The sequence below is a fragment of the Pelobates fuscus genome, chromosome 4 (assembly GCF_036172605.1).
Source record: "Pelobates fuscus isolate aPelFus1 chromosome 4, aPelFus1.pri, whole genome shotgun sequence".
NCBI classification, from domain to species: domain Eukaryota; kingdom Metazoa; phylum Chordata; class Amphibia; order Anura; family Pelobatidae; genus Pelobates; species Pelobates fuscus.
Genome location: NC_086320.1, coordinates 286,039,850 through 286,067,237, shown reverse-complemented (window position 1 = coordinate 286,067,237; position 27,388 = coordinate 286,039,850). Strand labels below are relative to the sequence as shown.

Sequence of the window (27,388 nt, the reverse complement as noted above, 5' to 3'; positions counted from 1 at the left end):
TCATGCTGTTCACAATTTATAAAGGTAAGCTATGTCCTGCAAAATGGACCGACATAATACAAGAACACTTGGCTTTGAGAGCGCGCTGATTGGTTGCTTACTAGCGAGTTTTCCCCCCTTTTTTGTTTTAGTGGGATTTCATTTTTGCGGGGGTAGGTAATTTATTTTAGTGGAAAGATAGGGGATTTGGGACCCTTAGCCACCTACGAGGATTGGGAGCATTTATTACTTGGGTGCTGTACAACGGCATGGGACCATTGAATTGGATTCTAGGTCTTTCCCTCCTTTATTTAATATGCCCGCCCCCCCCCACTAGCATGGGTGGGGACTGTGGAATATGACACTAGGTCCCACCCATTACAAATATTAGGGTCCTCAGCCACCAGCATGGGTGGGGGCCGGGGAGGTGACCCTAGGTTTCAACTTATCACGGCCCCCACGCAGGATGTTAAGCCGTTTCATTAAAAGTTCTACCCCCCCCCCCCCCCCCAAATACCCACAGGGGCAACTATGTCTCCAGCCGTTATTTCCTAAGCCCCATACTTATGGGCCAATGGCTGCCTAGTTGCTAGTTTTAATGTTTAGAAGACATGCACCCAGCTGGGGAGGATGACACATAATTAACCCTTGCATATACTGAGGATTTTTAACTATTATTCCGCTGGTAGTTATCGCTCCCAGCGGTCAATAGGTTCTTCAAATTATTTGCAAGTGAATGATAATTTGTAATAATGGTACTGTATATTGGTTGGATGAGTTTGGAAAAACAGTAATATCCTCATCCAAACCAATGTCACAGAATAAGTTGTACGGACCGAATTGTGACTACGTTTGGCTTTAGTAAATATGAAAATTACCAATGTGATTGGAATTCAGACCAAGCAGACCACAGAGGGCAATGGCTGGATGAAGTCACCGCTCTGGGCAGGGAGTGAATCAGGAGCCTAATGGTCGGATAAAGCTTCAGTCAAACCGAAAGTGTATGAATATGGCAGAAGGATCTACAGTTCTGTGAAAGTAGGGGTTAGATTTAAAGTTATTATTTACATACAATCATAAAATTCATTTAAAAAAAAAAAAGCAATATATTTTCATTACATGCTGCAAGTATTCTTATAATAATAATTAAAAAAAATTCTGGTGACAGTTGTCCTTTAATAACATAACAAAACATAGTAGACACCAACTCTTCCATATCACAAATATAAATAGATAGAGCTGCTGTTCACTCAGTCATCTGTAACTTGTTTACATGTTTTAACCAAGTAAACAACTCCAGCAGTGACCCATGGGAGGAGTGATCCTTTGTGCCACTCTACATCAAAGAAATGTGCTAAATGTCACCTAAGTGCTATCACAATGTTTCCAAAGCCCTGCGTGATACTGGCACAATCACGGGAGTCCAGAAAGACAGAACCACTGCAGGGGTATGACCTTTCTATCTTATTACTTCACAGTCACTAAAACAACTGCTACATCCTGAGGCATGCTACAAGAGAGCTGATAATATGCACTCTTAGATTTCATTAAAGACTCACAATATCTGCTAGAAAATAAAAAAGATTATTAGAAAGAACTTCGCAATGAAAAACACACCAATATTATTTTGACAACTAATTAAAATTTTGAATAAATATCCCGACTTTGCCATGACATGTAACTTGTTTTCGGGAACAGTCCACTCATATTTTGTATATGTTCTATGTTGTATATGTAATCCCATGTTTTAAATAATTGCAAAGTGTCCTTTTCATTTTAACCACAGGTATATTATATTATGTTATTATTTAAATAGCGCCAACAAATTCTGCAGCGCTTTACAGTGGGTGGACGAACAAACATGTAGCTGTAACCAGACAAGTTGGACACACAGGAACAGAGGGGTTGAGGGCCCTGCTCAATGAGCTTACATGCTAGAGGGAGTGGGGTAAAATGACACAAAAAGGTAAGGATAGTATAAGACTAATGACAGTTGCAAGAGAGGAATCAGCCGGGAGCTATTAACGGTTTAATTGATAAGCTTTTATGAAGAAGTGGGTTTTTAATGATTTTTTTGAAGGAGTGGAGACTGGGTGAGAATCTAACAGAGGAGGGAAGAGAGTTCCACAGGATCTGATTTGTTTGCCTTCAATGTCACTAGAAAAAAAATTGTGTACTCTATATATAGGTTAAATGTTCCAGCAATGTTTGTTTGGGGCATATTACTTCTTTCTGTAAAGTCACTTTTCCATGTAAGCAAAAATGCTATTTTTACAAGTCTTTCTTTCTGATTAAATAGGTTACACACAGTGAAAAAGAGTCCACAGTCATTACATCAAACTAAAAAATGCAAATTGCATTAAAGTATCCACAATCTATTTTATACTACAAGTGTTGGCGCTGGGAGCTCGGCTCTGGAACATCCAATATGGGAATTTTTAAAGGAACACTATAATGTCAGAAATGCATACATGTATTCCTGACACTATAGTGTTTAACAAACTATTTGCTTAACTGCCCCCCAACTGATCAAATGGGAAAGGTAAGTTTGCTTCCCTTTTTTTTTTTAAACACTGCGCCAGTTTTGCCACGGCTGCACCCGCCTTTCTCTGAAAGGGCAGCGTTTACAGTGCTCAGCCTGCAGAGACATGCTATAGACATCAGAACATTAAGGTGTAGTGGTTCTGGTGACTATAATGTCCCTTTAGAAGTCATGAAGACAAGACTCATCCAAGCACCTTCCTGAAATCACACTACCTTACTCTCAAAGTCATGCAGCTCAGTACTCTATTTTTATATTTTCACCACACTATGGATTTGTTACCATGCTTGCTACAATAACTTATAAACCAGTTGGTAATCAGTAAAATAGCTGTCACGAACATTAGAGATTACTTGCTATTAATGGCATTTAACTGATAAACACACCAATGACAAAAAGGTAAACACATACTTGCCATTGAGTGTAATAGAGGTGGACATACGTTTTGTGTAGTTGTTAAAAGCAGAGGTGGAACATAAAAAAAGCATGTCTGTATTTGGCAGTCGCAAACATCTATTATTTAATACGGTTGGCATTAATAACCGTTAACCGCGGCTTTATACCAACATGCATGGGTACATGTGGGTGACTGGTCATTTTCCATATACCGCCTAAAAGTATAGGCTTCCTTGCTTTATTTTTTTTTAAATATAGATCCATAAAAACCTGCATCTCACTCATTTCCATCTCCATCACAGAACTTTTTGTTCAGAGATTAAAAAGCCACACAGAGAAATCCTGAGCATGAGAACGAGGCAAAGACAGGAATACAGTTACATACATGTAGCAAAAACAGAGGACAAAAGCAACTCATGAGTAAAACAGAATAAAAAGAGAAACACATGGATTTAATGGCAAAACTAGCAATCAAAGCAGATGATCCGAACTTGTGATCACATTACTCCCTTATTCCTTTGTAATGCCAAAAGTGGAATTTCCACTTTAAGAGGACAGCTGCCTAATATAGTTGACATACTTACTCTGTTTCACTGTAGCTAAAATTGTTTTTCCATACTTATATAAAGAGATTTTCTTGCAATATCTATTTGCATGCACTAAAATTGTCCAGAAATGCACTTCAGAATATATATTTTCTTTTGCAGGCAAATCAATCAATTCACTTTTTCCATAACTGGTGATGCTGCTCTTTTACAAAGCAATCTATAACAACATAATATGTAATGAGAGACCGTAAAGACACTGGAGTAATTTCTTGGTACTTAGAAAATACTCTATCAAATGTAGTACTTTGTCAAGATCAAATTAGGGTGTCTGGCATTATGTAGTCATCAGTGTAACTCAATTCTCGCATGAGTAAATCTCATGGATGTGTAGGCCCATGTTAACAGACATTGAGGCACTTTGATTACCGGTACTTTGTTCCATGGAGATAGGACAAGATAGAGGATCTGTCACCAAGATTACACTACACTTCTTGATGAGAATTGCAGGCCATTTCTCTTAGTACATTCACAACCTGAAGAATATTCTGGAATTATAGTAGGGGGAGAACAGTCTTAAGGATTTTTTTTTTTTTTTTTTTAAATGTCATTCTCAGATTTTTATGTGCAATTGCTTCAACATCCAGTTAATGTTCAGTATCAGTAACACATTACAGTTACCAAATGCAAAGAAATTCTATCATGTCCAAGAACTTGATGACAACATGCTCCATGAGACTAAGTTTCTCACTACAATCCACTCACAAATGCAATACATGCTCAGAACCCTGCAACAATCATATCAGTACTTGAACACATTAGGGGAGAGGAGAGGTATGTTTTGTGCATTCCTGCTATACAAGTATGAGCAGTAATAATAATATTTAATTAAATTCTTTATTTTTTCTGTGTACAAGATAACACAAGAGCAAGCGATGCCACAACAGCATAAGCAAGCGATGATATCAGTGTAGTACATATACATGGCTGAGGTTCTGTGTGGACAGTCGCCGCCTGCGGCGCTGGACCTTCAGCCTGCGTGGTCAATGCAAAGGGGGTTTACCCCTGCTGGCCTTCAGCCCGGGTAGGCGAATGTCGGGAAGTACAGATGCTTGTGTGGTAGATAAGCCCGGTGGGGGTTCTTTACTTCCTGTCTCAGTCCGTCTTGGCCCCTGTCCCGGAGTTGATGCGTGCTTTAATTTTTGACCAGAATCCTTCAAAGAGCTCTTGCAGATGCTGCAGCACGCGGTCAGTTGCGTCAGATGGGGCCTTCACAAATTGCGTTGACAGAAGTGCCACCGCCATCTTAAAGGACCACTCTAGGCACCCAGACCACTTCAGCTTAATGAAGTGGTCTGGGTGCCAGGTCCAGCTGGGGTTAACCCATTTTTTTTATAAACATAGCAGTTTCAGAGAAACTGCTATGTTTATTAATGGGTTAAGCCTTCCCCCTAATCCTCTAGTGGCTGTCTCACTGACAGCCGCTAGAGGCGCTTGCGTGATTCTCACTGTGAAAATCACAGTGAGAGCACGCAAGCGTCCATAGGAAAGCATTGTAAATGCTTTCCTATGCGACCGGCTGAATGCGGGCGCAGCTCTTGCCGCGCGTGCGCATTCAGCGGACGGGGCGGAACGGAGGCGGAGAGGAGGAGGAGAGCTCCCCGCCCAGCGCGGGAAAAAGGTAAGTTTTAACCCTTTTCCCCTTTCCAGAGCCGGGCGGGAGGGGCACCCTCAGGGCACTCTAGTGCCAGGAAAACGAGTATGTTTTCCTGGCACTAGAGTGGTCCTTTAATCGTCTGCCACGATCAGGATTTGTGTGGAGGTAGAGCAACGTGCGTGCCTGGAAGGTACGTAGAGCTAGACAGTGGGGACCAGGATGACCCCAGCCGGTCCAGGGGGGAGGAAGCGTTAAATGTGGGTTTTGCTTGGTACTCTACAAATACTTTGTGCAAATACCTAAGGCAGAACTGATAAATTCAATAATGTATGTGGACCTTGAGTGCTATGAGGCAACAAAGTCTTAGGTTATGTTTTATATTAATTTTATACGCTATTCCAATCAAGTGCTTGAAGCCTCAAAGAATCTTCACTGGGGAAGTGCCATCCCAAGAAAAGTGGCACTCTGCTAATTACCCTCAGAGCCAGGCATTGAAGGCTCTTAAAAAGGTGAGCGTAATACTAACCATCAGAAGACTTATCTGTATTTGTACAGTATCACACATTGGTCGCTTTTCTCTTTTTTGTATTTCTCTTGGAGGAAACGTCATAGAGCAAGTGATGTGCTGCTGCCCTAAAAGCAAAGAGGTCCATTTTATGAAGCCAATATTATATAGGCTCCATACCATGTGAGTGGTTCTAGTTATTTATCTACTAGTGATCATTAATCTCAAGACCATCTTCACCATCTTCACTGGGGGGATATGATAGAAACATTTAAATACATAAAGGGAATCAACACAGTAAAGGAGGAGACTATATTTAAACGAAGAAAAACTACCACAACAAGAGGACATAGTCTTAAATTAGAGGGACAAAGGTTTAAAAATAATATCAGGAAGTATTACTTTACTGAGAGGGTAGTGGATGCATGGAATAGCCTTCCAGCTGAAGTGGTAGAGGTTAACACAGTAAAGGAGTTTAAGCATGCGTGGGATAGGCATAAGTCTATCCTAACTATAAGATAAGGCCAGGGACTAATGAAAGTATTAGAAAACTGGGCAGACTAGATGGTCCGAATGGTTCTTATCTGCCGTCACATTCTATGTTTCTATGTTTCTACTATATATTGTCATTTTGTTGCTTTGCTTTTCACATGTACCTTCAAGTTTGTTATTATACTTCATTTACAGGGTAAGTTTTATCTATTTATTTATTTAGCGCTCCACTAATTGGTATATAGTTTTATACCATATATTGTGTTTATACATATACCAAGTATATATGTAAAGTGTATATGTCAAGTGTTAATGTAAAGAGCGAGTCCCTAAGACATGGTTGTGAGTATTGGATATAGGAAGGACGTAAGAAATAACACATGGGTATCAATAGTTATCTACAATCTATACATATATCTCACCAATGCGAGGTACAGGCGTCTACACTGGGCAGAACTTATCTCGGGACAACTAATGTGCAGGGCTTTAATATCAGACTGGATATGTCAAATCCAAAAAGGGATGTGCAAGAAGCACAGAAGTACTAGGAGATCGCTATTAATAATAAGGATCAGATGAAAACCGATAATGGGACAAACTAAAAGATGGAACTAAACATATAAAAATGCATGGGAACTGAGATCTATCAGTGTGTGTGAGCTGAAACGTTGATGTCATTTAGAATAAAGAAGACAATATTCTGGAAATCCTTGGAGTGCCGGTATTCTTTGTGTGTGTGTGTATATGTATGTAAGTGTATATATATATATATATATATATATATATATATATATATATATATATATATATATAGATATGAGAAGCTCCAACTCTAATATTCATGGAAGTATTACAACAAACAGACATCTATAACAGAAGACCCAATGTAGGAACATCTAAAAAATATACCAGAGAATATCAAAAAAGTAAAAATGTGAGAATATGCTGGAAAAAATGCTAGGAAATAAATAAATATAAAATTGTGTGTGAAAAAAAATAAACCTGATATAAGAATAACTATGTTGTTATGTAAATATAAACAAAGTGTGAAGAAATGTGTAAGGGATCTATGTAAATAAATATTTAAAATATACGTGTAAAAAAAATGTAAAGCAATCCAAGGTTACAAAGCAATAATAAATAATGAAAAGATATCAGTTGCAATGAAGATTTATATATATATATATATATATATATATATATATATATATATATATATATATATATATATATATATATATTAAATTTCTCTATTCAAAAAATGCTGTTAAATAATTCTGATAACCTAACCCAAATAGAAATAATGAATAAAAAATAAATCAAAAGTGGAAAGATAAAAAAGTGAAAAATAAAAAATAAAAATTAGTCTGAACAAAGGTTAGATATACCTTCCAGGGAAATCCATCTGTAGTATTCCATTCTACAAGAACATTGAATAAGAAATATGTTCACTGAGTCCCCGTGGTGCAACAGTGTCCAATTTCTCAATTAGTATGAAGCATGGCGTTACACATCATGTCACAGGGGGCAGGGGGCAGGGGGGGGGAATCACGTGTATTTTAGAATATGAATATATAGATCATACAAGGCCCAATGCACTCGCTCATTCACGAACGTGAATGTACCCCATTCTTATATGTACATACGCACAATATAAAATGTGTAGATATGATACAATAATACAGAACACTGAATTTTATATATACACACATATAAGTGTTATATTGTATAATAATATTTATAAATAACCACAATTATTTTAAATTTCTTATCATTTTTTTAGGAACCTTAGCCCTCAATTAAATATTTTTGGATACGATTTTCCACTTTTCAATCTTAAAAACACAGCACCTATTCTCCTACTAATGTTCTCACTTTCTCTCTCACCTCCCTCATTATTAAAATCTCTCTATCCTTTTACTCACCTGTTCCTTCTGACACCATCTTCATTGCTCCCTCATCTCTGTATTCAACACATGCACTTTACTTATGTTTATCCAGCCTTTCACCACAAACCCCTCCTAAATCCCCTAAATACAAGCTCTCGTCCCCAACATTTAAATCTTCCTCCCATCTTCTCTTCCATTCCATTCTACTGCTCCAAGCAGCGGGTGATGTCTCTCCAAACCCTGGTCCCTCCTCTACTAAGCCACCTGGTACTAACACCAGAAACCACAATAATCTAATATCCATTCCATGTAACTCTCGCAATAATTCCTCCTTTAAAGCTGCCCTCTGGAATGCAACGCTCTGTGTGCAGCACCTTTAAATCAACTTCCATCCATGACCTATTTATCTCACAAGCCCTAAACCTACTTGCACTAACATAACATGGCTCTCTCCCTCTGATACTGCTACCCCTGCCTCATTATCCTTTGGTGGTCTTCACTTTACCCACAACCCAAGACAAGCTAAGAGTAAAGGTGGCGGTGTAGGTTTTCTGTTTTCACCCCACTGCTCCTTTAAAACTCTGCCCACCCCCCGCCCCTCCCTTCCCTCTCTTTTCCATCATTTGAAATTTATTCAATTCACCTTTCCAAACCCTTCTCTGCTAACATTGCCGTTATTTATCGGCCCCCCCTGGTTCCCCTCTCCTCTTCCTTTACCACTTTGCTGCCTGGCTAACCTACTTCCGCTCTTCTAATATTCCCATTAACCCACTTTCAATTACTTCCTCCTTTGGGCTATTGCAGTGGGCTAATTCTCCCACCCATGTAGCTGGCAATACCCTCAACCTCATTTTCTCTTATGTATGGACAGTATCTGATATTTGCAATACTCCATTTCCTCTCTCTGATCACCACCTCTTATCATTTGCTCTTGAGTACCCCCTCACCCAACAACCTCAACCTAACCCCCCTCAACTCAGGAGGAACCTCAATTCTATTGACCTCTAGCAGCTGATATTGATTCACAACTACTATCCATCCCTTCCCTCTCCTGTCCCTCATGGCCATCTCGAAATATAACATTACCCTCACCTCTGCCTTGAACGCTGCAGCCCGCTCCAAACATGCACCTCAAGAAGGACACGCCCCCAGCCGTGGCATACTAAATCAACATGCTATCTTCAAAGATGCTCCCATTGTGCTGAACGCTCATGGAGGAAGTCTTGCACCACGTCAGACTTTCTCCATTATAGATTCATATTGTGTTCATACAGCGCAGCCCTTGCCAAAGAGTCATACTTTTCATCTTTCATTAGTTAATGCTCCCGCAATCCCAGGCGTCTTTTTGACACTGAACTCTCTTCTTCGCCCCGCTGTGACCACCTCCCAAAACTAACCTTACAACCGATAGCTTTGCATGCTACTTTACCGACAAGACTGAACAGCTAAGGAAAGAATTCTCCCCACCTTGCCGTTCTCTTTCTCAACCACACGTAGATCATGCCTTTCCTACCCTTCAGACTTTCTCCCGGCTACTGAACAAGAGGCGGCTGCGCTCCTCCATTCCTCTCACCCCACCACTTGCCCGCTCGATCCTGTATAGTCTCACCTCATCAGATCTCTCTCCCCTTGTCTTGTGCCTTCCTTAACACACCCTGCTGACCTTAAACATGCCACTGTAGCAACTATCCTGAAAAAAATTCTCTTGACCCATCCTCCCCCTCTAACTACCGTCCCATATCCCTGCTCCCTTTTTCCTCAAAGCTTCTGGAAAGACTTGTCTTTACCCGTGTGTCTCGCTTCCTCAATTCCGACTCTCTCCTTGACCCTCTTCAGTCTGGCTTCCGCCCGCTCCACTCTACTGAGACTGCTCTTATCAAAGTTACTAACTAACTAATCATAGCTAAATCCAAAAGGCCACTACTCCATACTAATGATTCTTGACCTCTCTGCTGCCTTTGACACCGTTGATCATGCTCTCCTTCTTCAAACTCTTCAATTCCACTACCACCTGTACGCTGATGACACCCAGATATATCTCTCCTCCCCGGACCTCTCCCCTCCTGTCCTGCAACATGTCACTGCTTGCCTTCCCCCCCCACCCCCCCCCCCATTTCTGACTGGATGCCCTCCCGCTTTCTGAAACTCTCTCTCTCTCTAAAACTGAACTCCTTGTCTTTCCTCCTCCTAATACTGATCCTCCTTTCTCGCCCTCCCTTCAAGTCAGTGGTATCCACATAAGTCCATCCTTGCATGCACAGTCTTGGCGTCATACTTGACTCTGGCCTCACATCCCATATATTGCCAAATCCTATAGATTACAAATTAAAAACATAGCCTGTACCCGCCCCTTTCTTACAAAAGATGCTACCAAGGAGCTTGTCTATGCTCTAGTAATTTCCCGCATTTATTATTGTAACCCTCTCCTGATAGATCTTCCCAAAAGCCGTATTGTCCCGCTACAGTCTGTAATTAATGCCGCCGCATGACTGATTTTCCTCTCTAGTCGGTCCTCTCACACCTCACCTCTCTGTCAGTCCTTACATAGGCTTCCTGTATCCTATAGGAGTCAATTCCAAGTGCTAACCCATACATATAAAACACTGAACAATTCTAGCCCCTCTTACATTTCTTCACAGATCTATAGGTATGCCCCTTCTTGGTCCCTCCGCTCTGCCCGTGACCCTCTCCTGTCCGCTGCTCGCACCCGAACGGCCAACTCGCATTTGCAGGACTTCTCGCGGGTGGCTCCATTCCTATGGAATAGCCTGCCTACCCCCATCAGAATCTCCACTAGTCTTCAATCCTTTAAGAAGTGCCTTAAAACCCATCTCTTATGGCCTCCCAGAGTAACCTCTACCTTACATACCTGTCTCTTGCTCTCTCCAAAAGGGCAGCACTCTACGCTCTCCTCCAGCTCTGCTTCACTCCCACCTTATTTGATTGATATTTCCTGTCCTAATGTGTTTTATACCCCACCTCCTATAGACTGTAAGCTCGTTTGACCAGGGTCCGCTTCAACCTATCGTTCATGTAAGTTTTCTTGTAATTGTCCTATTAATAGTTAAATCCCCCCTCTCATAATATTGTAAAGCGCTACGTAATCTGTAGCGCTGTATAAATGGCGATAATAATAATAATAATAATAATAACTGATCTAATATTTTTGGACACTTAAATTATTTTTGTCAAAATATTAAAATATATATATATAAATAAATTATATATTTCATTTTAAAAGTTTATCCAAAAATATTAGCTATGCCATAGTGTAATACTGTAAGAACCTCACAACTCACTGAAAATACACTGTTATAATCTTCTTTAGGCATCAGTTAAAATCAGTATATACCCAGTGTTGCTGTTTTGTCCTAATATATATAGATATGCAAAAAAAAAAAAAAAATTATAAAAATAATCTAAAAGAAGAGCCATGCATTTTTTTTCAACATATACGTAATAATTATCTGTTGACTCTTTTCACCAAGGAATGTGCACATACAGACATCCAAAATGAAGAGTAAAATTAGTTTAAATCACCACCGGGCAAATGTTACAATACTGTTTAAAGCTACTGAACACCTTTTTCTCAATAAGCCTATTTATATTTCTAGTGAAAATATAGACTCAGAGGCACGAAGATTGCAGTACATACAATCACAATCAAGAAGCTGTTCTTGCAACTACGTAATCAGAAATCGCTTTGTGAAGACTGTAGTGTTGGACAAATGGGCATATTTATATCGGAAATGTTCTACTTGTAATTGCGCTATCTTGCAGGATTCCATCAGTTACTCTTACACAACACTGATCGGCATACATTCTCCAATCTAGCTGATTGAGTAATATTTTTCAATACATTATTTAATGAAACTGGAATTTGTTGACCTCAATGTAACCTGTGTCATCTTTACATTGTGTTTGGAAGATTTAAAAAAAAAAAAAATAGATTCTCCCCTGAATGTTAGCTTGAAAAGACTGGAAATCTTCATGAAATAGAAATGATCTGTCAGAGTCAATCAATCACAGGAACCCGCTTACTGGTCCACTCATCCTTATGCAATTCGTGGGACAATAATCAAGAAAACAGCACGAAGATAAGAATACTGAAAAATGTTATCTTTCATAGAGCAGGGTTAGTTTTCATTCTTTCCTGCAAAGCATTTATGAATCAAATTGCATGTGTGGGAACCAGTGCTACTAAACCTATTTATAAAGGCAAAGTACATTTAACTAATAAATCACAAGACCGATGCACAAAGTAGAGCTAGAACAGCAGGAACACAAAAGGTTAATTCACATGTACCATCACTTAGAAAAAAAAATGCAGGTGAATAAACTAATGCTAAGCTATTGAACAGAGTCATCATTTTGAAAATGGAGTTCAAAGCTGCCAGTTAGTTGTCTGTGTTAATGAACACACACAGACATATCCGTTTGATTAATACTATATTATCAAAAAATGGTGCTGAAATCTTGACGTATAATGTTTTTCTTACATACTAATTTTGGATCTGTCAAAATGTATTTACTTCAAAACAGGAAGGTGTACAATACACCATCCAGAGAAGTGGAGGGTGTAATACTATAGGATAAACCTACTCTTTGTTGGGACGCAATAAAATGGAGGAAAAAAAGGAACTAATAGTGTAATAATGTCAGGGATATAAGTGGACTGTAGGTGGCCAATGGTCCAACTCACATGGGAATGAGCCTTCCAGGACCGGCTCAGATCGTATAGGCAGAAGTGTACTAGGTGGCACAATCCCCTCTTCTGTCCGCTCAAATATGGTATATGAAACGAAAAAGAAGTGGGGAAACCAGTAGACTTCTGGTGTAGAATGTAAGGTATGATAAAACAGATATATAATAAAAAGGTCTTGCTCACCTATTCCAGACCCCTTATTCCTGGCTCAGGGTGATAGCGCTCTGTGCCTCTGAGGGGGCACACCCTTCTTTTCAAGCAAGCAGGCACAAGTGATTTATAGGACTATATTATTTAATAAACATAATTAAAAACAAAGTAACAAAAATAAAAAGATAGATGCCAAGAATCCAAACAAATTGTGCGTTTTCCTCCGATACGCGTTTCACCCTCTCATATGGCATTCTCAATCAGAATTTAAATTCCTCAATATACTTCACCCTAGGATACCAGTCTTTTATCACCTCCCAAAAGGTCCACAAAAATAAGGACAATCCCCGGGTAGACTCATAGTGTCTGGCATTGGCTCGTTGTCAAGTAAGCTATCCCAATATATTGACAAATGTCGACAACCAGTGGTTACGAAATGTCCAAGCCATCTGAAGGATACGTTAAGTATTCTTAAGATCTTGGAGAACCACCAATGGGAAGCGGGATGCTACTTGGTAACGGCCGATGTCAGCTCTCTGTATACCATCATTTCACACGATGGTGGGTGTACGGCAGTTTGGCATTTTTTATTTTTTTTTTAGAGACATTTGTGGAATTTGTGGTACCAGGTTAGCCCCCAGTTATGCAAACTTGTTTATGTCACAGTGGGAACAAAGATTTGTATATGAGAATCATGAATGGGGTGTGAACCTGGTGCTATATTGCCGATATATAGAGGACATCTTTTCATCTGGAAAGGTGATAAACCCTCTCTAAACCCATTTTTATCATTTTAAAACGACAACGACTGGGGAATAAAATGGGAAAGCACATATAGCACAACTTGTAGTATTTTTCTGGACCTGAGCATATATATATATATATATATATATATAGAAGAGGGGTTCATTAGGACCAAGAACTACATCAAACCAGTGGACGTTAACAGCTACATAGGAGGAGAATAGCTGTCACTTCTCCCCGTGGCTGTTAAATGCCCCAAAAGCCCAACTTCTGCGAATTCTAAGAAATTGTTCAGATGAGGAAGTATTTAAAAAACAATCCCTAAAAATCATGATTTTAGACAAAAGGGCAATCAGGAACCACTTTTAGAAAAAGCTTATGAGGAGGTCAATAAAAAGGAGAGAACAACATTATTTGCATATAAACCACCAAAGGAGACCACTGCCCAAAGTAAGATTGCTTTAATTAGTGATTTTAATTGTAAAAGTCATCAAGTTAAAATAATTTGTAAAAAAAATATTGCCCCATTTTAAAAACCGTCGCGGTTTTAAATAAGATACTCCCAGATACACCAATGATTATTTATAGGGGAACACTGAAGTTAAAGGATAACCTAGTACACAGCCACATTAGAAATAAGAAGACAGAAAGGAACTTTTTTAAAGAATCAAAGGGGTTTTATGGGGTATGCAAGCACACTGGCTCAAGGAAAAGACATATAAGAACCTTTAATAACCCACAGAATGAACAGGAGATCTTTCCTATCAAATTTATTACTTGCCACTCCCAAAAAGTCATTTTTTAATTGATTATATGCTCCTGTGGCCTAGGGTATGTAGGTAGGACTGGTCAAACCCTGAACGTGAGGATACAGGAGCATATAAGATATATAAAAAATGGCTTTGACAAACATAGTCTCTCATCCCACTTTAAGTATAAGCATAACAGCGACCCGAAACAACTCCAATTTGTAGGAATACAAAAAGTAGATATTAGTTGGAGAGGGGAAGACATTATAAAAAAAAAAAAAAAAAAAAAGGCAAACAAAGATGAAATGGATTTTTAATTTACGTACCCTTATTCCCTTTGGTTTGAATAAGGACTTTAAGTTATGTCATTTTTTTTTATGATCTACTTATATTATGCTTAAAGGACCACTATAGTGCCAGGAAAACATACTCGTTTTCCTGGCACTATAGGGTCTCTAGGTCCCCCTCACCCTCTGGGTCCCCCTCACGCCAGGCTCTAGGGGGTGGAAGGGGTTAATTCCTCTGCGCTGGGAACTCTCCTCCTCATTTTCACCGTCATCGGCTGAATGCGCATGCGCGGCAAGAGCCGTGCGCGCATTCAAACAGTCCATAGGAAAGCATTCTCAATGCTTTCCTATGGACGCTGGCGTCTTCTCACTGTGAAAATCACAGTGAGAAGCGCGGAAGCGCCTCTAGCGGCTGTCAATGAGACAGCCACTAGAGGCTGGATTAACCCATTTGTAAACATCTACAATTAACCCATTTGTAAACATCTGGAGTACCGAAGGTTGCCTACCCCTGCTCTAGAGCACAAGGAATAAAAACAACTAGAAGAATGTTTGTACAGCTGATATCCCAACAGCATATTATAAGCCTTAAATAAACCACAGAGGATGAGTGAAAAACAAGAAATCTAATTGGACAGCTACGGTAATTGCGTGCATCACACGTGTCCGTATCACTGAATTGTATTATTGAAGTTAGGAATTGTTAGGATTCAAAGAATCAGTTTGTACTTCAAACATTATATCTGTCAGTTAGACCCTAACAGTCCTTAGATAGCAAGAACATTAATGCAGATAGATAAAACGCTCAACTGGATTTAAAAAGGAATCTATCCTTACACAGGCCTCGATTTGATAAGCTTTCCAAATGATTCACCACTGTTTGAAAAACCTTCTAAATAATTTATCTACAGAAGTCACCTTAAATCTAAATTATACATGCCCGGACAGCCAGATATACCACTTGCGAAAATATATGGATTGAGAAAATACATGTACGGTAATACAAATTAAAAGATTGAAATGCATTTTATTTTTTTTAAATCGATACCAGATTATTTAGATTATATAGAGCCTGACCATGGGGACATTTTGGTGGGCTGAGAATCACTGGAACATCATTTTCTGTCCCACTAATGAAAAGGAATTCCAATGATGTCACTGAGTTGTGGCAAAATGTCAGCCAAGATAATGAATACTGATGTTTCATGATTACTTTGAAGGACTGTGCATATTCATTATTATGGGGCCAAACATAAATAAGGTTTGTCCATTGTTAATTTTCCAGAAAAAGATTTTTCACCTGCCTTCACATCTTCAGCAAGTATATTTGTATCCAATATGATTGAAAAAAAATGTACCATGCACAAATGTACCAAGCAGGTGTCAAGGGGAGTGCGATTCAACTTGTCACAGCAACAAAGTAATGGATACTCAAGATGAATCAAATAACCATCTGAAAATGTTTTTAAAACCTAAATAACAAACAGATGCCTCCAATAAACAAATGCAAAGTGGAAGAAGGTAACTGAAATGTGAATGACACATTTTGTTGAGAAAGCTGGATTAAAAGGTCATTTTTCGCAGGATAATGTAAGATATATATTATTCCTCCATAGGAACATGCTTGTGAATCTTTCATGTAGTCCATTAATTAAGAAATGGCAATACTCTCGCAGGAATAGCAGAGAAGCTAACGTTCTCCCAATAGATTGCTAAAGCCACGGCTAAAAACTATGCTTTTACCTTAATGCCAAGAAACTTAAAGTCTATGAAAGGCTGACATGGTCAATTACCAGCATGTTGTGTTTGACAGGAGAATTTTGGGCTTAGAATATTAATAGCTAGTGACATTTTGAAAAGCAAGAAGGGAAGGCAACCTTTTACTTCATGGTAGGCCTTTTAAATATATCTAATATCAAAAAGATATTTGAATACCAATACATTCCATACTGCAGAACGTGCCCAGCCATATATTAAGCAATTTTTCCAGGTAGAATAATTCCTCAATCTTATCTTTTAAAGAGCAAATGTTTTGGCATCATCGCTGTAAACACAGCTTATTCGTGTAGTTTTGTCAAAAAGCAGAATTGTTGATGAATCACACTTTCAGATCTCTCATCTGAGGTACTGCATGCTGCCATTTTGAAAAATAATATTCACTTATTTCACACTTTATATGAAAACCAATGCGCTTTTCTCCAGTTTCTGAAAGTCAAGTCAACTGAAGCGGACACGTGTATATCAAAATAAACTAATGGGTAAAAATTATAGCATGGTTAACGGAACGTAACACAGTACGAAGGAATGCAAGATTTAAAGAATAACTTTCACTTACACAGAATTTACAGCATTACATAATAAAACAAAACAAAACAAAAACTATAGCTTGTGCTAATGCATCATAAACCAGTTCAGTGAAGACACAGGGCAAATGAGGAGGAGAAATAGAAACATTGTTTCAATTGCTCCTCTTCCACTACGTTCATTGGAAGAAGAGGGCAACATTGATAATAATGAATGACATGGAGCCAAGATGGAGGCATGCAGTTCCAGGACAATTCTGTGCATTACTACATATACTTTTATTTTAATCATCTCAAAACACAAAGCTGAAGTGCTTTAGGGGTTAACCACATGTCCACTCTGGTTTGTTTTATTATAGCCAATTTCAAAAGAAATTAGCCCTTTTATAAATGCCTTTAGTAAGCCTTGTATGATGCAGGATTTTCCTGCTTCACTCATTTGATACTGTAGTTCAAATCTGAAGTGAGCACTCACATAGAAGCATTGGATTCAATGTTTTTTTTTTTTTTTTTTTTTTTTTTTTTAGAAGTGCTATAGGCGGTTTGATGTACATGCCCACCATTTACCAATGCTTCTCTATTGGAATAATCTAATCTGAGTATTGATTAATATAAAGGGAGGCAGCTTTCATTTGTTTAATAGCAATATACAATGAAGCTACTTCACTTAATCCGCAAAGTACTTATATCCCTACATGTCCGTCTATTGTGTGCTGCCTGGCTGCCCTCTCCTTCACACTCAGGCTGCCTTGTATAGAATATACAATTACGTTACACATTTACTCCACAATCAAAGTGCTGACAGTCAGAGAAACAAAATACAGACATGTAGATATAGTTACTATGTACCCCTTCCTTCTCATGCAGCCTATATGGCTTCCAGCGGTTCAAGTTACTCAGTGGCTGAGATATGTACATATACTGATGAGGCCATTTTGTCTATAATTGGGTGGTCAAGATAAGAAGGAAGTCCTTTGGTGCAGAATTCTGCAGAACATTGTTTTTGTTTATTTAGGAAAAACTACACCTGAGCATGTGCGAGAGATTCCACGTTGTGTTTGTAGAGTGTGTTTGTACCGTGGAATCATTGTCATTGGAGTATTAATCTAAACAAGACATGGCTCTTTCACATAATCCAGCAAAGGATTCCATGGGACCCAGCAATGTTTTTTGGGGTGTGGGAAGAGGAGAGAGTACACATACATTTTGGAGTTATTAACTCCAAAACAATTCACAACTTTATTAAATACTCCTGTACATTTGGTGCCATTCATTTTAATTAATATCCACTTTGACTGTTGGGGTGTATTTTGCATTTCAGCCACACTTAAAATATTTTGTATTTTAGCAGAATTTAATGCTATTTTTTATTATTATTAATATTATTATTTTTGGGGGTGGGGGATGTTAAGAGAATTTTGCAGTGAACAGCAAAGTTACTTACGTTTTTGCAGTGACATCCACAAGCTGCCCTGGTCGAAAATGAGCAGCATAAAGAGGTGTTCCTAGGGAATTCAAGAAAATAAATTAAGTTGGGACAGAGAAAAAAAGCAAATAAAAAGGTGCAGCCATATCATCGCCCATGAACGACACAATACTAACTATTTAATTTGTCACAACAGCGGCCCTGTGATGGTTTTTCTTTTGGTTTTCCTTTCCCTGCCTCAAATATCTTAAAGAGGCACTCTACTGCCCAAATAAAAACATTAAAAAACCAAAGCTTAGTAAACACATCCCTATTAAAAACATCAGTGCATATAATATACTTTTTTTTTTAATTGGGAGCATTTCTGAAAACAGCTTTCAAAAGCTGCATATTTCGTTTGCTGCCTTTGCAAGCCCTCCTCTTCTAAGCCAGTCCAGTCTTTCTGTGGCTGTCCAATTACAAACTTCCTAATGCAGCTCAATGAGAACTATTTGCAAGGCAAAAAGGAAGTAACAGGACCAGTTGTCTGCTTTAAAGCCAGGTGGGTGTAACAAGGCCCACTCTTCACACAAAGCTTTTCATCAAATTAAAGGATCTTAAGGGTCCAGCGTGTCCCTTTAATGATCACACTCCCCTCATTGCCACGTCCCTTATATCTCTTCTTCCTACACTCTTAATGTATTTTACAAATGTTAGTGCACTTAGAGAAAAAAAATTAAATATTGGGGGAGGAAAAGATAATGGGTAGGGGCGCACACCCAAAACATGTTGTAATACTTACTGCTGAAGCAGTTTCCAGAGTCTCTGCTCATGTATGTATGTATATATATATATATATATATATATATATATATAAATATATATATATATATTATAAAAAAAATTAAGTGTGGTCGCCTAAAAGAGAGGGCTTGGTGGCTTGACATAGATGGAAGCTGGCCTAGGTTCCAATTACACACACACACACAAAAAAGGCCATATGGTGTAACCAAATCCCCATGTTTGCCAAGTTAGCCGATTTTAACCCCTTAAGGACACATGACATGTGTGACATGTCATGATTCCCTTTTATTCCAGAAGTTTGGTCCTTAAGGGGTTAAATAACTTTGTCATTTTTGTTTTGTGTGTGTGTGTGTGTGTGTGTGTGAGAGCTGTTCCTTCAAAAATAAAAATGTACAGCAATTAGCAGGAACACTTCATCCGTTTCCCTGGGGACTGCTCCACTTTCGTACTTTGCTCAACAATTGCTCTTCATAAATAATTCCTGATAGAATGTAGATACTACATAGAAATACTTGCCAAAGTAATGTGAGAAGTCAGAAAATGTTTATTAAACGATGCAGTGTGCATATAACAGCCATTAAGTATCCTTAAACCCCCCACTAACGAAAATGTGTACAGATTTTTACTTTCTTTACAAAAAAAAATGTAGTTCATAAAGCCTCACTTACCTTCATTTTTACTGCAGCAATTTTTACCAGTTTGTGGAGGAACACATTCTGTCATCATTCTCCCCCGCCCCTCCCGATCCACTATAAAATGTTATGCCCCCCGCCTAATGCCCACTGGAAGGATATGTGTCAGGTCCTCCAATCACTGCTTAGTCGCTAGTTTTTTTTTATTAAAGTGAGCAGCTGCTGGCTGTTCACTGTTCAGGAGACTTATACTAATGTGAACAGTGAACACTTAAAGGAGCACTATAGGGTCAGGAACACAGACATGTATTCCTGACCCTATAGTGTTAAAACCACCATCTAGCCCCCTGGGCCCCTCATGCCTCCCTAAATATAGTAAAATCATACTTGTACTCAAGCCTGAAGCTGTAGCTCTGCATGCTGTTTGTCTCAGACTAGTAAGCTGTCTGCTGACATTATTAGAAGTTGTTGCCTGAACCAATCACAATGCTTACCATGGGCTTGGTTGAGCTTGTCAAGGAGGCAGATCAGGGGCAGAGCCAGCGCAATTCAAACACAGCCCTGGCCAATCAGCATCTCCTCATAGAGAGGAATTGAATCAATGAATCTCTATGAGGAAAGTTCAGTGTCTGCATGCAGAGGGAGGAGACACTGAATGTTTGGATGCATTTTAGGCAGCCATGACCCAGGAAGGATCTCTAACAGCTATCTGAGGAGTGGCCAGTGAAGTTATCACTAGGCTGTAATGTAAACACTGCATTTTCTCTGAAAAGACCGTGTTTACAGCCAAAAGCCTGAAGGTAATGATTCTACTCACCAGAACAAATTCAATAAGCTGTAGTTGTTCTGGTGACTATAGTGTCCCATATTGACCCCTCTCCGCCCCCAAAGGCATTATTTATTCAATGAATAACAGGGTTAGCATGGAAAATAAAAATAAATGATGATCCGATGCACATTTATCTGCGATTATATTTCCAACCACCAGCTCCTTTATTGGGTTCGTTTGCTAAAATAAAATTTCGATTTAAATTATTTTTATTTGTATTTTTTTTATCGGCTGAAAACAGTCAATAATTACTGCCATCAAAATTTAAACCAGAGTACCTACAGGACTTTAATTTCATTTTAATTTATGGGATTGAAAGGTGTCTGGATTGGACTGGACAGTTGAAAAATGAAAAGCTCAAAGCAAGCCTACCCCACATATAGATATATATGAAGTATGTAGGTACCAGTATTGTGAACTAGTGATAACTAAAGAACACTCAGAGTTATCCATAATCAGAACGTGAACACAATGGCAGGCTATGTATAAAGAGCAATGGCATGGCAAATCTCTAAATGTGAAGTAGTCTTCAGTGATATTCCATCTGTTTCCAAGGTGATTACTCTATGTTTAGAACTTCATCCCTGAACTCCCCACACTGTACCAATTAACATGTTCAGTGCATGAAAGCACTAATGTACATCCCAACTTCACTTGCAAGAGATTAACAATATTGCAATTCTACAAGTGATCTAATGGCTGTCTGCCAACCCCCCTTCACGAAAATGAATGCAAATGGAGATTCATTCTGCAACAGTGAATAATATCAATTAAACAAAGCTACTTGATCTTTAGCTTCTGCATCGAACTCAAATGCTCACAATAACTAGCTGCAAGGGCATTTTCATCAACAAACAAGAAGTTACAGTGTTATAAGACACTGTGATGAATTTAAGTTCAAGTATTTAAAAATAATACTTGTTTTGTTTAAGCATCAGACACCTGGTGTGTAAAGAACACAACTCTCTGTGCATTAAATTATTTTAAAAATGTCAAAATCCAGGAATAAATGCTTTCTGTCTGGGATATAACATGGTCAACATATATCTACTTGGGAGTTGAATCTTTGAACATAATGTGTGTGCAGATGCACTCAGAGAGTACTTTACACTACAGTTCCCTAATTTCAGTACACAAGAGGAAATGATACGTACACCATGCAATGTTTCCCAGTGGTAATTTAAGATGGGTTCATTGGTTAACTGAATTAAGCTGAAAGCTTGCCATGTAGTGCCTGAAATGCTGTTTTTATTTCCACAACAAATGATTAGTTCCAAATATTGTATTAATTACTGAGAATAACTGGCAAGTTTGCAGTGGGGAAGATATCCTAAAGCAGGCATAGGCAATCTTTGGCACTCCAGATGTTTTGGACTACACGTCCCATGATGCTTCGCCAGCATTATGGGTATAAGAGCATTATAGGGGATGTAGTCCACAGCATGTGGAGTGCTGAAGGTTGCCTACCAGTGGCTGCTCACTGTAAAAAAAAAAACAAAAAAAAAAACTAGGGTCCCCCCACCCGGTGCAGCGCGAGTGGGGGCTATTAAACTGAAGGGGGGCCCCTAAATAAAAAAATAAAAATAAAAAACGGGATTCGGCCATGACAGTGCCGCTTTAAACTTCCCAAACCGTGAGGAAACTTCTGACCGTGAGTAGATACTGTATAAAAGGAGTGCAGTGAAGCAGCGTTATACAGGTGTCACCCCTACTTGGAATCTGACCCCTATAAGGCGCTACACTTCCTTGCACCCCCTTTTATACAAAAAGAAGGTATTAGCTGACTGGCCAAGTAAAACTATCAGTCTTCTTTTCATCCTCCTAGTGTGCATTTTTCTTCAGAAGTTCCATCAGACCGTACTCTTTGCAGGGAAAAGCTGAATGTATCTGAAGTGATATTGTTCTTTGGTTTAACAGATTTAGGGTATGACAAGAAAATAAAAGAAAAACTTCTAGAGTATGTCCCCCATAAATATTTATAAACATTGCTGTATAACAAAACTCACAATATACAGCATGTTCTAGAATCATTCAGTCTAGAACAAGCACGAGCAGCGGTTGCTTTATTTTGCGTTTAGGTCAGGTTAATATAAGAAAGTGTTGTTATCTTACCTGGTTTGATGATTGCATTATCAGAAACTTTGAATACACTAAGTTTCTGCTTGGGTGGCACTCCAGCTTCACGATATTTTTCCAATGTTGATTCTGTTTTCTGTAAGAGAAAAGAGAACTCAAAAATTAAACATCACACTAAATCTTTCAGAACGCTGAAGTAACCATGCAATTTGGAATATTGTGCTCTAAGAAGTGTTTTTTTTAGCATTAAAAATTAAATACATACAAATAAATAAAATACACTTTTGAGGCCAGTATGAAGAAATGTTGGTAATTTTAAATTGGTTTATTTACCTATATATTAAAGTGCAAATGAAAACATGTTATATACAATTTGAACAGAATAGTATTTCACACAGATCTGCTTAAACGTTTATTTAAAATTAATAAATAAATTACAATCAAAAGTGAAACTTTACTTTCCAACACACTGAATTTCTACAACTCACGTCCTCTAGATCAGCGGTTCTAAACCTGTGGTATCCATTCCCCCAGGGGAATGTGAAAATACATTTTAATGGCGGAAATTACTTAAACATTCATTAGAAAATAGGAGCCGCCAGTCAATGAGGAGCACCACATTCTCATGTCATCCCCTATCCAGGAGTCGCCAGCCAATGTCCTTAGGTCGCCCGCACTCCAGCCAATATCATATACCTGTGCAGCCCCCAGCCAAAGTTGATGATTAATAGAGTGCCCAATCTGAGAGTGGCTTAGAATGAGTCTGAGCATTCTCAGTACAGGTACTCCTCACTTACCGACTGGGTTCCATTCTTACGACCCAGTCGTAGAACAAATTGGTCGGTAAGTGTATTTGTATATTTTAATTCCATATATATGTCAAATAACAAACACTGCCAATAAGAATAACTGCCCCAAGCAGAGGAGGAGCAGGGAGAGCCTGGAGCAGAAGAAGAGGAAGAACAGATGCTTGGGGCAAAGGAGGAGCAGGGATATCTAGGGCAGAGGAGGAGCAGGGGTGCCTGTGGCAGAGAAAGAGCAGGGGCGCCTGTGGCAGAGAAAGAGCAGGGGCGCCTGTGGCAGAGAAAGAGCAGGGGCGCCTGTGGCAGAGAAAGAGCAGGGGCGCCTGTGGCAGAGAAAGAGCAGGGGCGCCTGTGGCAGAGAAAGAGCAGGGGCGCCTGTGGCAGAGAAAGAGCAGGGGCGCCTGTGGCAGAGAAAGAGCAGGGGCGCCTGTGGCAGAGAAAGAGCAGGGGCGCCTGTGGCAGAGAAAGAGCAGGGGCGCCTGTGGCAGAGAAAGAGCAGGGGCGCCTGTGGCAGAGAAAGAGCAGGGGCGCCTGTGGCAGAGAAAGAGCAGGGGCGCCTGTGGCAGAGAAAGAGCAGGGGCGCCTGTGGCAGAGAAAGAGCAGGGGCGCCTGTGGCAGAGAAAGAGCAGGGGCGCCTGTGGCAGAGAAAGAGCAGGGGCGCCTGTGGCAGAGAAAGAGCAGGGGCGCCTGTGGCAGAGAAAGAGCAGGGGCGCCTGTGGCAGAGAAAGAGCAGGGGCGCCTGTGGCAGAGAAAGAGCAGGGGCGCCTGTGGCAGAGAAAGAGCAGGGGTGCCTGTGGCAGAAAAAGAGCAGGGGTGCCTGTGGCAGAAAAAGAGCAGGGGTGCCTGTGGCAGAAAAAGAGCAGGGGTGCCTGTGGCAGAAAAAGAGCAGGGGTGCCTGTGGCAGAAAAAGAGCAGGGGTGCCTGTGGCAGAAAAAGAGCAGGGGTGCCTGTGGCAGAAAAAGAGCAGGGGTGCCTGTGGCAGAAAAAGAGCAGGGGTGCCTGTTTGTATTAATTACAAACTTTTCTTCCATATGAGGGTTACAATTTAGGGAAATGGTCTTCCAAGTTGTACATAAGTGAAAAACAGTTGTGAACCACTATATCATTGGGTTTTGACAGAGAACCAAACTATGTACATGGCAAAGCTCTTCAGTTCCAAAATAACCATGGTGACCAATTCTTCTATGTTAAAGCAGCAAAACCTAATTCTGCAAAACATCTTCATTCTTCTAATTTCCGATGTTAGAAAGGTCTCCACTATAATGGGGAAGGCAGTCCTGTTAGTGTAGCTAATAAATATGGGGCAGTCTAGGGCCTGATGAATATATTATATTTGGTACAATAATTGGGGACCCACTACTCAGGATTCTAAACTTGTTTTCAGCAATTGCCAGGATTCAAAGGTTTTCTAGGCAACATGTTAGTGGTCCTTTTTGCAGCCATTTTCACGCTCTGTTGTTGAGTCTCAAAATGGGTGAGAGTCCTAGATTCTCTTTGATAAGTACTGGTGTGCACTTTGGTTGTTACATTGGTGTACTGGGGCTTGTTATCTAGCAAGCACAGATTTCTGTATTTATACTGCTGTTTAAATGGAATCTGTCAAGCATTTTCTCACTTAGTGCAACTAAAATTATCAGGATATATTCCAAGCATGGCAAACCTCCTCAGTGACGCCAACACTGTGGCTTTGTTGCCAGTATGCTGGCGTCTGAACAGGGTTACGTCAGTCACCTATACTCCCTAGCCAGCTCTAGTAGCATGCACTGTGGTCGTTGTGTGGAGAGCACAAAGAACACCTCTGGTAGGTCTATACTGCTCTCCCTTGTTATCGGCAAAGAGTCTATGCTGATTAATCAACTGACAAGTGGGAGAAAGACCATTTTTTTATGTTTTATACCAATCGATACATTTAATAGCAAACCTGCAGGCAAAATTTATAGATGAAATGTTATGCTCTTTACAAAGAGCATAAATTGTTGGTACAGTGAGAGGTGTGCCTCTCAATTTATTTCCCATTAATTCAACATTTCTGGACATTTTACATCTCTAGGTGGGATGCATGAGGGTGCTATGCTAATGTAAAACATACTTTCTGTGGAACATTGCTGGAGAGGGGAGTATTGAGTTCTTAAGAGAGAATAATTATGTAATTTTTCATTATGATTAAAGGGACACTATAGTCACCTGAACAACTTTAGCTTAATGAAGCAGTTTTGGTGTATAGAACATGCCCCCGCAGCCTCACTGCTCAATCCTCTGCCATTTAGGAGTTAAATCCCTTTGTTTATGAACCCTAGTCACACATCCCTGCATGTGACTTGCACAGCCTTCCATAAACACTTCCTGTAAAGAGAGCCCTATTTAGGCTCTTTATTGCAAGTTCTGTTTAATTAGGATTTTCTTATCCCCTGCTATGTTAATAGCTTGCTAGACCCTACAAGAGCCCCCTGTATGTCATTAATGTTCAATTTAGAGATTGAGATACAATTATTTAAAGTAAATTACATCTGTTTGAAAGTGAAACCAGTTTTTTTTTTTCATGCAGGCTCTGTCAATCATAGCCAGGGGAGATGTGGCTAGGGCTGCATAAACAGAAACAAATTGATTTAACTCCTAAATGATAGTGAATTGAGCAGTGAAATTGCAGGGGAATGATCTATACCAGTGGTAGTCAACCTTTTTTTACCTACCGCCCACTAATGCATCTTTTTGGTTGAAAAAATTTCCTTACCGCCCACCAGTTTTCGCGCAAATGCGGAATATTTTTAAGAAAGGAGGGTGTTTTAAAAAAAAAATAAATGTACGTACATTTATCTTTTTATTTCTACTTAATGCAGGTTTATAAGGTTTTTAACTTTATAAAGTTTAATGAGAAAACAATAAAGTAAATTGAAATTACCTTTACTAGTGATTAATGAGATCCTTGAGGTTGATGCTGCGAGACTAAATATTTGATATCTGGTTCGATTTTCGTAAGGAACAAACGAAGGTCTCTTTCAGTGATATTCAGACGACTTCTCTGTTTGCGCATAATATGATTTCTCATTTGTGCGTCAGCTCATCTCCTCTCCCTCCTCAATTCCCCTCCCCACCTTTTTTTCCCCTTTTTTCTATTTTTTAACCGTCCTTATAGCAATGCCCAGTAGGAAGGCTGAGCTAGGTAGCCCACTTACTATAGTCCACTATAACAGACAGGCACACATACAAGACACACATACAAGACACACACACAAAGACACACATACAGACATACACACAAGACACACATACAGACACACATACGACACACACACACACACACACAAGACACACATACAGACACACACAAAGACACAGACAGGCACACATACACGACACATACATACAGACACAAACATACATGCACACACACATGCAAACACACACATAAGACATACATAGACACACACACACATGCAGACACAAACAGACATGCACACACACATGCAAACACACACATAAGACATACATAGACACACACACACATGCAGACACACAAGACACACATACAATGACACATACATACAAAGACAAGACACACACACACATATATACAGACAGACACATACACACACACACACAAGACACATACGACACACACAGACATACAAGACACACACACACGACACACATACAGACACAGACAGGCACACACACACCTACAGACACACAAGACACACAAAGACACAGACAGGCACACATACACACACACACAAGACACATACATACAAACAGACAGGCACACATACAAACAGACACACACAGACATGCACACACACATGCAGACACACACATAAGACATACATAGACACACACACATGCAGACACACAAGACACACATACAATGACATACATACAAAGACAAGACACACATACAT

The 27,388-nt window shown here is 39.5% G+C and overlaps 1 protein-coding gene across 1 annotated transcript in view; it reads right to left on the bottom strand.

Moving 5' to 3' along the window:
- MRPL3 (mitochondrial ribosomal protein L3) overlaps positions 1–27,388 on the bottom strand; it is a 136,537-nt gene that overhangs the window by 85,665 nt on the left and 23,484 nt on the right. Inside the window, exons 5-6 of the mRNA XM_063450671.1 lie at positions 22,726–22,825; positions 18,388–18,448 (exon numbers count right to left, since the gene is read on the bottom strand). Coding sequence (XP_063306741.1) covers positions 18,388–18,448; positions 22,726–22,825 — 161 coding nt within the window. The remainder of the gene's footprint in view (positions 1–18,387; positions 18,449–22,725; positions 22,826–27,388) is intronic.